Source organism: Pieris rapae, chromosome 23 (assembly GCF_905147795.1).
Source record: "Pieris rapae chromosome 23, ilPieRapa1.1, whole genome shotgun sequence".
Classification (NCBI taxonomy): Eukaryota; Metazoa; Arthropoda; class Insecta; order Lepidoptera; family Pieridae; genus Pieris; species Pieris rapae.
This window is the reverse complement of record NC_059531.1, coordinates 4,919,112-4,931,871: the sequence shown is the minus strand read 5'-3', so window position 1 is coordinate 4,931,871 and position 12,760 is coordinate 4,919,112. Positions and strand designations below refer to the sequence as shown.

The window sequence follows — 12,760 nt, the reverse complement described above, 5'->3', positions numbered from 1 at the left end:
TGTGTTTATAATTATTTTTTTTATTAATTTCACAAAATTATTCATTAAAAGCCACAATCGAAGGCTTTTAAGCTGTCAAAGCGATGACGGATCAAAAACATCGTTCAACAAACATGAGCCGATAACTCGTTCAAGCTATCTATTCTACATATAAACGATTATATTCTGTAGAAAATACTTCATAAACCTTCTCAGATAAAGGCAGTCAAGCTTGTACCAACTATTGCGACTATGGCCCGCGTATAAAAGCAATTCCACTTGAACTTTCTTACAAATTTATATAAAACCAGCCTCTCAAATTAAACATTACACTCTAACACAAAAGTTGACTTTATTTTCAAAACCTTTGCCATTACACATTGGTCCTTCGAGCCGGATAATGGTCAAAACTCGGTCAATTTAATTAAATATTTTCATTTTACCTTGGGATCCTGCAATGGAAGGAATGTGTTGTCGGCTAAGTAATTATACACTTTAGGTACACTTGTTTCTTTAGTTGGATCGGCTGACACTTAAGTTGACAGTCAAATTGAAAAGTTAAAGTGGAATCCGCGGACATAAAAACAATGACATCTTAATTACAACGTGAATAAAACTATATGACGTATAGTGTATATGATATCCAAGCAACATTATATTGAATTATTTGAAGCTAATCTGTGATATTCTAGTGAACGCCTTATCTAAGAGGTGCGAAAATGACCTTTCTACCTAAATACTCTTAACCTACAAATGAAAACCACACAAAGCAAGGTAGAAGGTCATTAAATCGCGTGACAATGGCCCCTACATTTAAGACCATGCACGGTTCTCGTATTGTCAATGAGTACTAACGAATCCACTTCGCCCAACGCTGTAATTGGTCCATTACGCGCCAATTACAGTGTTGAGAGTTCGCGAGACAATTCAATCTTAAACAAGACAACCCCACAGATCTTAAATGTGACGACCTTTGTGATTGGACATAGACTATTTTGTTATAGACACAAACGTATATAATTTGGACTTTTCTGGGTCCCGTGCGCTATATACAAATAAATATTACAAGTTGTATCTTAAAATTATTCTTGTTAATGTTAGACCTGTTGAATTGAAGCTTTCCAATGCAGTTAAATATTGATTATAAATCGGGTAAACGTAAACTATCGCCTTGAAAGTAAACTATAAACTAGATAGTTGACGTTAGATATTTGCATCGAGTAAACGAAATCGATCAAGTATAAACTTTGAAAGTTAACTTACGCGATAATTAACGTAAATCCAATGAAGTTACTCGGTATTCGACTATATATGCGTATCGGCTGTTAGAAAGAGAGAGCCAACTTCGGCTTATGCGTTATCTCTTTCTCACAAATGACGTTACAGTGAAAGAGATACTGCATTACGAATTCGACTATCTCTTTCCAAAGACCGATGAGTAGTTACCCTTATTGTTTGTTTATTACATTGCATGGTATATATTTAGAATCTAATATTTGCTTTATAAATATTATCCAAGCTCAGATTTCAAGACCCTTGTAAGGAGGCTAGCAGAATATAGTATAGCCAAAAGGGCGAAAATAATTGTACACTTTGAAGCTAATTTCCAACGCATATATGCGACATACAAAAAATATTCATTTCTCGCAATCCAATATACTTTATAATATACAAGCTTAAGCAAAAATAAACTCTTCACTATGACTATATTATTTTATCCAACACGAAACACCAAACATTACCGATTTCAGATATGCCGCCCGGCTATACCCGGGCGACAGCACTCGATTGGAGTAATTTCTTCATACCGTGCTCGCTTATCCAACCAAAACGACGTTATGGTTGGAAACATCCCAAAGTTCCGTTCCATTAGCTACACTAATCTAATATATTTACAAACCAATATTCCGTACAACTAACCTTTTACATTGTCTCTATCACCCGTATGCAGACAGAGCGAGACAGACACTTAACTGATTGACCAAATACTGTTTTGCCGACATAAATAGTTTAAAATGTCACTTACTTTATTTCGCTCGTAATTTACAAAAGCATACAACTATCGACTAGGTATTATAAGGTAACTATAATATATGATTTAAGTGTATATTGAGATCATATAAATTTAATGTATGCAATACAAAGTGGTTTATATTTAGACCAACAGCAAACACGTTCACACAGAGAAAAAACGTATTTGTGGGAGCTTTACGTGGACCTATTCTAATAAGTGCTTCCAAATAGCTAACAGAAAATATATGACCCAACAATTGTGATTGTTAAACGTGCTGGCACCTTTATCTGCCTTTTCATGACAGTTGACACAATAAAACGCTACATATTATGAAGTTCACCAATATACACCAATGATAAATAATATTTATCCGAAAGCACTATCGAATAGGTCGATAATTAGTCTTGTGAATAACGCCATCTAACGTGAATTTGTTGAACTAAAACGTTATCTCTAATATCTAGATTCACACGGTGTTACAATTATTTGAAATAAACGTTTGTGCAATTTCTAAAATGGCAGTCTTGAAGGCAACAAATAATATGATGATATTATATAGAATTTAAACAAATCCGATTGTAACAATTTAACATTTAAATATCTTATATTTATTACGAATATCTAACGGAAATAAGTTAGCGTGGCGAGCTGCGCTGTGATGGCATTCTGGAATTATATTAAGAAATTTTACTAAATAAATATGACTTGAAATAATAACTTACTGCTAGTAAGATATGAACACAAAACATTCGTGGTAGTGGAAAAGTGTTTTTTTTTATATATAAACCTACAAAAATATTGTATATGTTTGAAATACATGGTTTTTATTTTATAACATTTGATGAGGGTCATGAGGGTGATATATATTTTTACTTGGCCGATCCTCATTTCTTGATTAGTCTTTTGGATTTACTCGGGTTAATTTAAACGCATTTTTATTTTCATATATACCTTCTTTTGTTTATTATATTTCACAATTAGTTATGTCCACTATTTAGAATATTATAGTAAGTTTAGTGCATTTTTTGAGAACTATTGTGAGGCAAGGCATCAGCGACAGCCTCACTTCTCTTTGTTTCCATACTAATAGAATTTCTCAAAATCATTCCTGGTAAGAAGACAAGAGGTATGTATTCAGAACTTATTCTAGTATAAGATTATGTATCGACGGCCATCGAACCGTGCTTTGTAGAACGATATAAACATATGATATTCTTGTTATGTACTCCAAGGCTACTAGATACACAGATAAGATTCCGTTATGTATTACCTAAATTCAAGACGCGCGTCGTCCAGTAAGCGAGCCAACAAGCGATTTCAGGGCTTGCCCGAGTGAAGCACGGTTCGCGTCGCTGGATGGCGGACTGCCCGCGCTGCTAGTCCCGCCCGGCACGCTGCTCAAGCTGCCCAAGGCTGAGAAGCCGCCGTGGGCGTCTAGACATTTCTGGTAGCGCAGCTGAAAGTTTAGAATTATATGTATAATTTAATAGCGAATATGAAAACAGAATATAAAAATAATGCATTATAATAATCTATATGCTATGAAAAGATTTTCAATAAATTCAGATGATGTATATATTACTCTGAAGTTTGTACAAATTGTTATCTTTAATTATTTTTTTAAAATAAATCTCGAGGAAGATGCAAGAGGAAGGTGTCTTTAAAGGCAGAATATTTAGACCATAAGTTTTGACAATAGTTATAAATGACTTCGCTATTGTGTAATGGTTGTTTCTGTGGTTATATAATTAATCAATCTGAATGTACCACTTTCTTTGCAAAGATCTATTTAATATTTCAAGAGCATACAAATTCTTAAAAGGCCGACAAGACACTCGCGAGCCCTCTGGTATTGAGAGTGTCCATGGGCGGCGGTATCACTTAACATCAGGTGAGCCTCCTGCCCGTTTGCCCCCTGTTCTATAAAAAAAGTATTAATTTTAATTCTCTTTTACCTTGCAAGCTGCCTCGATAGTCTTGCAGAGAGCTCCAGAACTTGGTTCCGCGTGGAAGGCGTGAGCAACGAAGCTGTCCTGCGGTGTGTGCACAATGAAGGCGCAACGGCGAACGTCGCGGCCTATACCCAGGAAGGACAGGTATCGCACCCGACATTCCACTATTGGGGTTGATTCCTGTGGAAGAATAGCTTGGATCATCTCTGACATCTGAGTTTTTCAGTGGAATAAATACTGTATAAGTTTTTTGTGTATTATAATACCTAAAGTGTTAATCAATTATAAGTAGTTTCTATAGTTTTCTAGTTTATTTATAGTAATCGCAGTTAGTTTTTTGATAGGTTTTATTGTTGCCAATTAAGTATTAACGTTAATGAATTATTAGTTATTAGTTTATATTTAATGGCGTTAAAAAGAACTTTATATTTACTAAGTTTTGTTAGTTTTGAGGTGTAATTATTTCTTAATGTAACAAAAAATATATAACTCAGACATACAAATATTTAGGTTTTTGCTTGATCAACCAGTGGCATTTTTTATATATATTTGGAATTGTATGTTTTTGTTAGCTGGAGTTAGAATATAGAATCTTTCCATATTTTGTACTCTTATATAATAATAATATATATCTCACTACAAAACTACTGAAAAGCCAATTAGCACATTTTGTGCATTCACTCATAAATTGGAAAGAATTTATAATCAATGGTATAAAAGAGAATTTTATCTGTGTCTTATGAAATATAAAATAAGACTAGTGAAGAACCCACCCCTTCCTCAGTGATGGTGATGCAAGAGGGCGCCACTGCGACAGCCACAGGCCTCCAGGCAGAAGGCGCTCGGGCGGCGGCCAACCTCTCCAGGGCGTCGTTCAGCACGTCCATGCCGGTGGGTCTACCCACCTCCGCACTACCCAGATAACGAGCCCTCACTGTCTTGCGTGGCTCTTCCATTGGAGTCGGAAACGAGGCACCTGGAATTAAACTCTGATGAAGTTCATTTTTTCTAGTAAATGATTAGCCATCTGTGCCCGACACATATCTAAGGCATGTCGGTTTTCTCCCGCTGGTTTAGCACGAGCTAGTGCTTTGGGCATATAGAGAGAACAGTCTATCTCGCAGGTGACTCCAAAACTGAGCTGCGCTTTCAAAGCCATTCCGGCCAAAGCTAGATTGGGCTTCAGGCCAGTCAGTGGTAAGACTTGTCTATGGTCCTTCAGGTCGGAGTATATACGCGACATCTTTACTCCAAAACTGAGTTGAGTAAAACCTGGATTTTTGAAGTGAAACTTCTTTAGGCGCATGAAGGAAAAAAAATTGTGGACCGTCACGAACATGTGCAGCGTTTTGAAGAAAAGGGAGAGAGCGATTGAGAGCGATTACGAGAGAGAACGAAAAGGGGGGAATTACCTTATAGAAATTCTATTTTTAAAATTAAGTATTTTACATTTTATGCATAACAATTTATTGAAATCTCAAATGACGATGAATATTTTTTTTTCCCAAGAGCGCATCGTGCAATCAGTCTTCTGACTATGAGCAGATGAGTTGTAGGAGGACTGACGGGTGGAGACATTCCTCAATAGGAATATCTACCATAATAATATTAGCTCAGACAATGTTGCCGAGCTCCAGGGTTCTTCGGAGTGTAATTAAAATTAAAAAAAAAAATAGTTTTCCAAAGACGTTTCACTTCTGACATGTGTACGTTGTACGCGCGAATTAATAATAGCGAAGTCTTAAATACCGGAGAGTGGTCTCGGCCGCCTGGCAGCCGGTAAGTCCGTGGGCCTCGGCGGAGGCTGCAGCGAGCGCTCGATCATGATCCTCTTGCAAATGTCCCGCAGCGTGTTGGCAATGGACCGCGCCGGGGCCTCGCATCGGAACACGTGACACATGTGTTTGCGTGTCACTCGGTCGCGTGCCACGTACGCAAAGTCTCTGTATTGTATACAAATAATAAATAAGTCTTTATTCATTTTAAGTTGGTACATCTTTCTTTTCATAGTGTAAGATTTGGGAACCCTTTTAAGTAAATATACCTGTGTTAGGGTTCCCAGCTCTTCCATAACAAAGTTAATTACTTAAAATAATTTAACCAGTTCATTTCCTTTTTATTTTTTACTTGTTAAACTGTTATCATCACACCTGATTGTGTGCATGAGTAAGTGTGTGAGAGAGTGAATGAGTAACGTGTAACAAATTAATATACAATTATACAAATAAAATTTTATGGGTTTAAAAATAAGTTCAATTAATAAAAATAAATCAGTGGTGCTTTTTAGGTCAATCTTGTTAAGTTTGGGACTCATATTTCTGTGTCTTTTTGATGTATTGACTATGTGATAGGCAAATAGGTGATCGGACTCCTGTGCCTAACACGTGTCAACAACGTTTTGGGGCGGGTTTCCTCACAATGTTTTCTTTCACATAGAAAGAAAGTCCAGTTGTGCACAGCCGGGGATCGAACTTACGAACCGCAGGGATGAGAGTGGTACTCTGAAGCTACTAAGCCACCACTGGTATCTAAGTTTAATAAATACTTTAAAAAAAATAGATTAGAAATAATATTTATATATCAAATGTTTAGACCAAAGATAAATTAAAAACAAAAATTCGGAACTCCTATCAAAAACTGCAAATCATATTGACAACTGCTTGACAGTCATCCAATAGTTTTTCTACTTGTTAATTATAAAAATATGTATATTTATTTATCCATATGCACAAAAACTACATTCGTCATATAACAGACTAACTTGAAGTGGACATCACCCGCGTTAGTGATGACGGATAAATCAAAGAGTTAATTGGAATGACCCAAAGTAAGAAAGAGTCTCCCAGAAACTTGAGAAAATGACATAAATGATAGCGGGGAAAGATTGGAAATAATGAAGGTGAGACACAAATGGAAGAATTTGGTGGCCATGCGTCGAAAGTTGTGTGCTTATATAAATTACAGATACATACCGTTCACTGATCCAGGGAAGCATAACAAATAATTTTAAATAAATAAAAATATCTAAGGTTTTAAGTAATAAACAATTTAGATAACATATGTTTTGTTAACAAATAAGTCACAAAACACTTTACTAATTAAATAATGTTTATTATTAACATAAGATAGATATCACTTTTCCACGTAATTTGAACCTTTAGACATCCCTACTCATCGGCAAAGACAGAGGGTGTTGGCCGAGAGAAAAAGCCGGCGTAAAGAACTCTCGGTACTCTTTTAAAAAAGCAAATCAAACAACACTTATTTTAAAACAAATATCGTAAATTAATAAGAAGTAGGTTGCCTTTGTTATTCGAATTCGACTTTACAAATCGAAAAATTCTGATAAAAATCGCGTCTCTGTCAGAATATCAGTAGTTAAATCGAATGTGCATCGAAGTTCTTCTTAAATCTATGTAAAGTTCTAAAATGTTAATCTATGTAATCTGTTTTGGCTTTCTGTATTGTATTTTGTATATTAATATGTATTAAGTAAAATGTTAGATCACTTAAAATTAAATAAATAAATAAATAAATCTAAAACTTGTCGATTTTTTGCATTAACCTTGGCATTCGAGTGATTGAGATTAATTATTTACTTTAATGTAATTATAAATGTTAATTCGTTAGAACCTTACCGTCCATTGTCCCTACCAACTCCCCAAACTCGTATGGTATGGATAGGCTGTGTGTGCAATGTGTTGAGACTTTCAGGGTCTATCAGTTTCAGGGCTCCGTCATCCAGGTCCATGAAGAGATCCTTACCCTGGAATTATTTACATAACCACTTTAATTGGCTTATTTTCAACTTAACTAGTTTGTTTAAAATATAAAAATAATATTTTTTTGATATAAAATATAAAAATAATAAATTAACTAAGTTATGTCAACGTTTTTGACATAACTTAGTTTTGTTAAAGTTTAAGTTTTAACTTCGTGTTAAAGTTTATTAATTATTACTATTACAAGTTATAGAAGTACTTATGGAACCAAGGAAATGCTATATTTTTATTGTTTGCTGTCTCCCAGCTATCTTAGCCTTATTGTATTTCTTTTATTCAAGGAGTAAAGAGTTTCCTTCTAGCTTTACGGGAATCGAACTCCGGACAGATTGTCTCTCTCGCTAAAATATGGCGGGATGGCTGGCCATGCGTCATACTCGTGAACGGGTGCTACTTGTGGTGACTGGTCGTACTTGAATTCGTGTATGCGGTGATATTACTTGTTTATACTACGTATTTGCGTGTTGTTCCCACGAGTATGTAAGTGCGTGCTCCTATTTCACCATGCCTCCTGCTGATAGAGGACAATTCTTTGTTTTTCATTTTTTTTATTATTCTCTATTACGTAAAATGTCTGATGGAACACGGTGTAATGATTCCAGCTTCTTAAAAACATTGTGTAAAACAAAAACTTGGCGATTAAAAAGAGGGGCGGACGGTTTATAGCCAGTCCTCTTCCCTTCTACTTGCAATAAATGAAAAGTAAGAAGCATTTAATATGTATTTCATTTTTGACGTTCATAAGTGTACATTGTTTTACCTAAATAAATAAATTTGCCAATTCAAGTCAATCAAAACAAACTACTTGTGTGCGTTCGTTTATGTTTCACATAAATACTTTAAACAAAAGATATAACAGTAGTATTCTATTGTTTTAACTTACATCTCCCCAACGTCCAACTTGGTCCAACAAATCGTTTCTCCCCAAACTCAGGTCAACAATGCACTTATTGACAGCTCGGCTAGACCTCTCAGGAGTCAGGTCTGCTTCAGAGATCTCAACCCAACCCAATGACCTGACGAAGAATCGCACAGCTCGCCCGTCTGATTCCGGCCTGGCTGGATAGCTGCGGCGTCTGAAATATTTAAGTTTTTCTTAATGTAATAATAACTTCAAAACATTTTTGTCTCAGTTTCTTTTGATATATTGCATAAGTTCTAATGTAATTGATGTGTATGTGTAAGTGTGTTAAATTTGTGATGCCATATTTTCTTGTATTTTTTAGGCATACACATTGTTTTAGAATGTATATATAAATAAAATAAATATATTAAAATATTGTTAATTGAATCTAGCAAACTGCCTTGTCGCAATGCAAAGACAAATCCTGGGTAATAAAACAATCACAAATATATGTTCAGTATCTTATATAACACTTACTTATAAGCCATCTCCTCTTTCCGCTTAGCTTCCTGAGCATCTTGGTCAAGGGCACCACTAGTCGTACTTCTGGTGACTGATGACGTCATTGGCCCGTCGTATTTCACCTCGGACAAGTTGGAACAATCCCTGACCATTGAAATGCGGGATTCTCTGGCCTCGATCGGCGGCATTTTTGGTATCTCTCGCTGGATTGTACCACTCTTTATATGCCAGTAGTAAGGACCGTCATTGTCTGTAATTATAAAGATATTTTTTGTTAATTTATGTATAAACACTAGTTTTAAACCCTAACCTATCCGATCGCCAAATTTAAAAAAAGTACATTGTTTCTTTCCAGTTTTTATCATCGTTTCTTAAAGTAGGGCAAATGGACGAAATATATGGTGGAGTTGAGTAGTTTATGTATTCATTTTGAAAGATTGATGCAGGATTTCAATAACTTCTCTCGAGAGTAACAAAATCCAAACATAGCAAATTTGTGAAAAAAATTTAAATAAAACAGATTTTGGGGAAGATTCCGCTCGGTTTTTTTTATAAACCGTTAACATACCTTCATGTTTCTCCCAACCGGGAGGCAATGTCTCCTTCTTGGGCCTCAACTTTACAGGGATGGCGTATAAGTCATCATTGGGGCCCTCAGCGCAATGGGGCACCGGGCCAACGGCTGCGTGAAGCTTCTCTGAATCCTCGCGGTCAGCTCGCTCCTTTTCTGGTGGTGGCGATTCCTCCCCACCATTCTGTGACGGCGTGATAAGGCCGCACTTTTCGCTGTAAAGTTTTATATATTTATGAATGTTAGATAATGGCGCTAATTAAAGCAATTCCTTAGCATTTTTAGTTATTTATTATTACATATGTGTATTTTTTTCATTTATATTAATTCAATCTACCACTATACCAAACTCTGACTAACACGCCTACGCACACCATATAGTCTGTCTCACTGTAACGCGTACCGGATGCACGGGCCGCGCTTATGCTACGTCACCGATCTCATATACGTCATCGTGCGTTAGGTTTTTTCGTTTCGGAATTTCTTGATTCGCCGCGCTCAAACCCTGCGATAAAATCTATGCAATAGCTTAAAACTTAAGTTGGCGCCTGACAGTAGCAGTGATCTTGTTCTTTAGTGAGGAGCGGATGCTTTGCTGCCACGGGAACCAAACTTAAAATTTCATTTGTCTATTATATTTGTATATACTTTGACTATTATTATACTATGTAGGTTAAATATATTTTCTTTTAATACTCACTTGACTTTGCCAACTGGTGAAGAAGCCTCGTCCTCAACTCTGTAACAATCAACGCAAAGACTACAGAACTGATAAAATCGTAGATTATAGAAAATTCTTTTCGTTAAATTTCCCTAAAAAAGCGGTAAAATGCTCAGTAATGCCAGTGTAAGAAAGCGTTTTGGGGGTTCCTGAAATTATGAATGTTTCTTTACTCTTGTTGATATCTTTTCCAATCTACTAATCATTATTTAAGCTTTTTTTCCCAGAAGACATTCAAGTGTATGTAGATGCCTATGGCTGTCTCAACTTTCTTAGTATAACACCCATTTATGATAACAAACCGGCAGGAGTCAGTGGCGTAGCAAAGGGGGGCGCCTGACACCCGGTTAAAATTTCTTTTTCAGGGATTCCTCCTCTAGCAGTAACTCAGCTCGGAGATTCCCGCAAAAGACCCTGACGCTGTCGTGGGGCACACCACCAACTTCCTGCCTCGGGTGCCACCCAAGGTAGCTACGACACTGGCAGGAGGCATCTGATGATATGTGATCCTGCCGCCAATAGAATTCAAAGCCGCTTCGCTCATCATGGACCTACTACCCTACCCTAACCCTACTTCGAATTGGTTCATAAATACTAGGGGTTCCACTTGTGAAATGAAGTTTTTGTTTTTTTAGTGCTCATGGGCGGCATCATTAAACATCACTCGTAAGTTAAATTGTAATTTTCGTGGGGAATTGCATGACGCATACCCGCGGCACGGTTGCCTGGTGGTGAAGGGTTATGTGGGACTCGCTTCTGTGCAAACCCACTAAAACCCCACGGCGCCACCAACAATCGCCCGACACGGTAACAGCTTCGTCCTGTCCGCATTCAGCACACTTGTTACATTAACTTAACAAGAATCTAGTAAATTAACCACGAAGCGGCTTTATGACCAATCTCAGAGTTAATAGCACTTCATTCGACCATTTTATGTGCACCCTGCGGTCGGAATAATTACGAATTATTTTGCTGTTTTCTTGTAGAAACCCGTATTAGTTATTGTTTAAGTTAAATTTAAAACTAAGAAAAACTTAGTTACCAAAATGTACTGCTTTGGATCGTACAGTAATTTAATACAAGTTTCATAACTTTGAAAAAAAGCTTTTTGGTTAAAGAAACTTTGCAGACGAAAGTTTGTTTACATTGTAAATGTATAGAATAAATATCAGTACTCAGTCAAAATAATAACATAGTCTTTTTACGTTTTTAAAATTGCGTTTAAAACTATAAGAAATGTTTAAAATTGTTCAAAACATGCCTGTATTTACCGAAGGATCGATCACCATATTAAACAATTTAATCTCCCACTTTCCCAGATGAACCACTGCTATATGATTATTTCAAGAGGAATGTCATTAAATTTTTAAAGCTGTTTTATAGATGTGCTCCTATTTCACCATGCCTCCTGCTGATAGAGGTCAAATCTTTGTTTTTATTATTAATTACTTAAGATGTCATGTGGAACATGGTGCAATGGTTGCAGCTCCAAACGTTGTGTAAGACAAAAACTTGGTGATTAAAAAGAGTTGCGGGGAGTTTATTGCCAGTTCTTCTCTTCCGTTCTACGCCCGCATTTGAGAACTGGCAGTTAATGTAAATTAGAAGCATTTAATGTATATTTCTTTTTTGACGTTCATAAGTGTACATTGTATTAATAAATGAATTTGAATTTCATAGGAGAGTGTTTAACAATTATAAATTACATAAATATTCATAATATTATGACATTTGCAACATAATATTTTTAAAATTATAAGTTTACTTTTATTTGTGTTTACCATAATGATAATGCTCTTTAGAAAAGATAGATTGTAATATAAACCGTAGATATATAGAATTATTAATGACGTTGAACTTGATTAATTAAATCTTATTATACCTACAAATGCCGACTAGTTTTTTTTAATATATTCAGTATTCTATTCTAAAAGCTTGAAAAATGTAAATATATTTTTTTTTCGTCGGAAATGGAAAATATACTTTCAAATACGCGAGATTTGCTGAAGATGGTTTTCGGTAAATGGCGAAAACTGCAATATTTGAACGAACAATATTGCAAATCTTTAAGAAAAAAGTGACAACAGAAAAAGAAGCAAATAACAAATTTAATAAACTTCACAACATAGTAAGTTACATTGAAAAGCTTACATCGTAACACAATGCTCTCATAGAAACTGCACTTTCAAAAGCTCAAAGTCCTTTAAAAGCGCATCGTATCTCCGTTTTGGTGTCAAGTTGTCTTTACGGGCTCTCTACGTGTGTCAAGAGGTTCTATTGTTAGCTTCTAACGGTGGAATTTTAGACTTCAAAAAGAATTACCTGTCGTTCGATATAAGGTGATCTATTTAAGCGATTGCTTTTTTTAATTTTCA

General features: G+C 35.7%; 1 protein-coding gene across 9 annotated transcripts in view; it reads right to left on the bottom strand.

The window, feature by feature from the left end:
• LOC110998247 (protein Fe65 homolog) overlaps positions 1 to 12,760 on the bottom strand; it is a 65,308-nt gene continuing 52,548 nt past the window's right edge. For 8 of the 9 annotated variants that reach the window (XM_045633451.1, XM_045633452.1, XM_045633454.1 and 5 more), the window contains exons 4-14: positions 10,365 to 10,403; positions 9,662 to 9,879; positions 9,109 to 9,343; positions 8,611 to 8,803; positions 7,584 to 7,711; positions 6,918 to 6,923; positions 5,695 to 5,888; positions 4,719 to 4,921; positions 3,949 to 4,125; positions 3,264 to 3,449; positions 1 to 2,659 (exon numbers count right to left, since the gene is read on the bottom strand). In XM_045633451.1, the coding sequence (XP_045489407.1) occupies positions 3,270 to 3,449; positions 3,949 to 4,125; positions 4,719 to 4,921; positions 5,695 to 5,888; positions 6,918 to 6,923; positions 7,584 to 7,711; positions 8,611 to 8,803; positions 9,109 to 9,343; positions 9,662 to 9,879; positions 10,365 to 10,403 (1,573 nt within the window). In that variant the 3' untranslated portion in view covers positions 1 to 2,659; positions 3,264 to 3,269. The remainder of the gene's footprint in view (positions 2,660 to 3,263; positions 3,450 to 3,948; positions 4,126 to 4,718; positions 4,922 to 5,694; positions 5,889 to 6,917; positions 6,924 to 7,583; positions 7,712 to 8,610; positions 8,804 to 9,108; positions 9,344 to 9,661; positions 9,880 to 10,364; positions 10,404 to 12,760) is intronic. The other variant, XM_045633453.1, reaches the window with a different exon arrangement.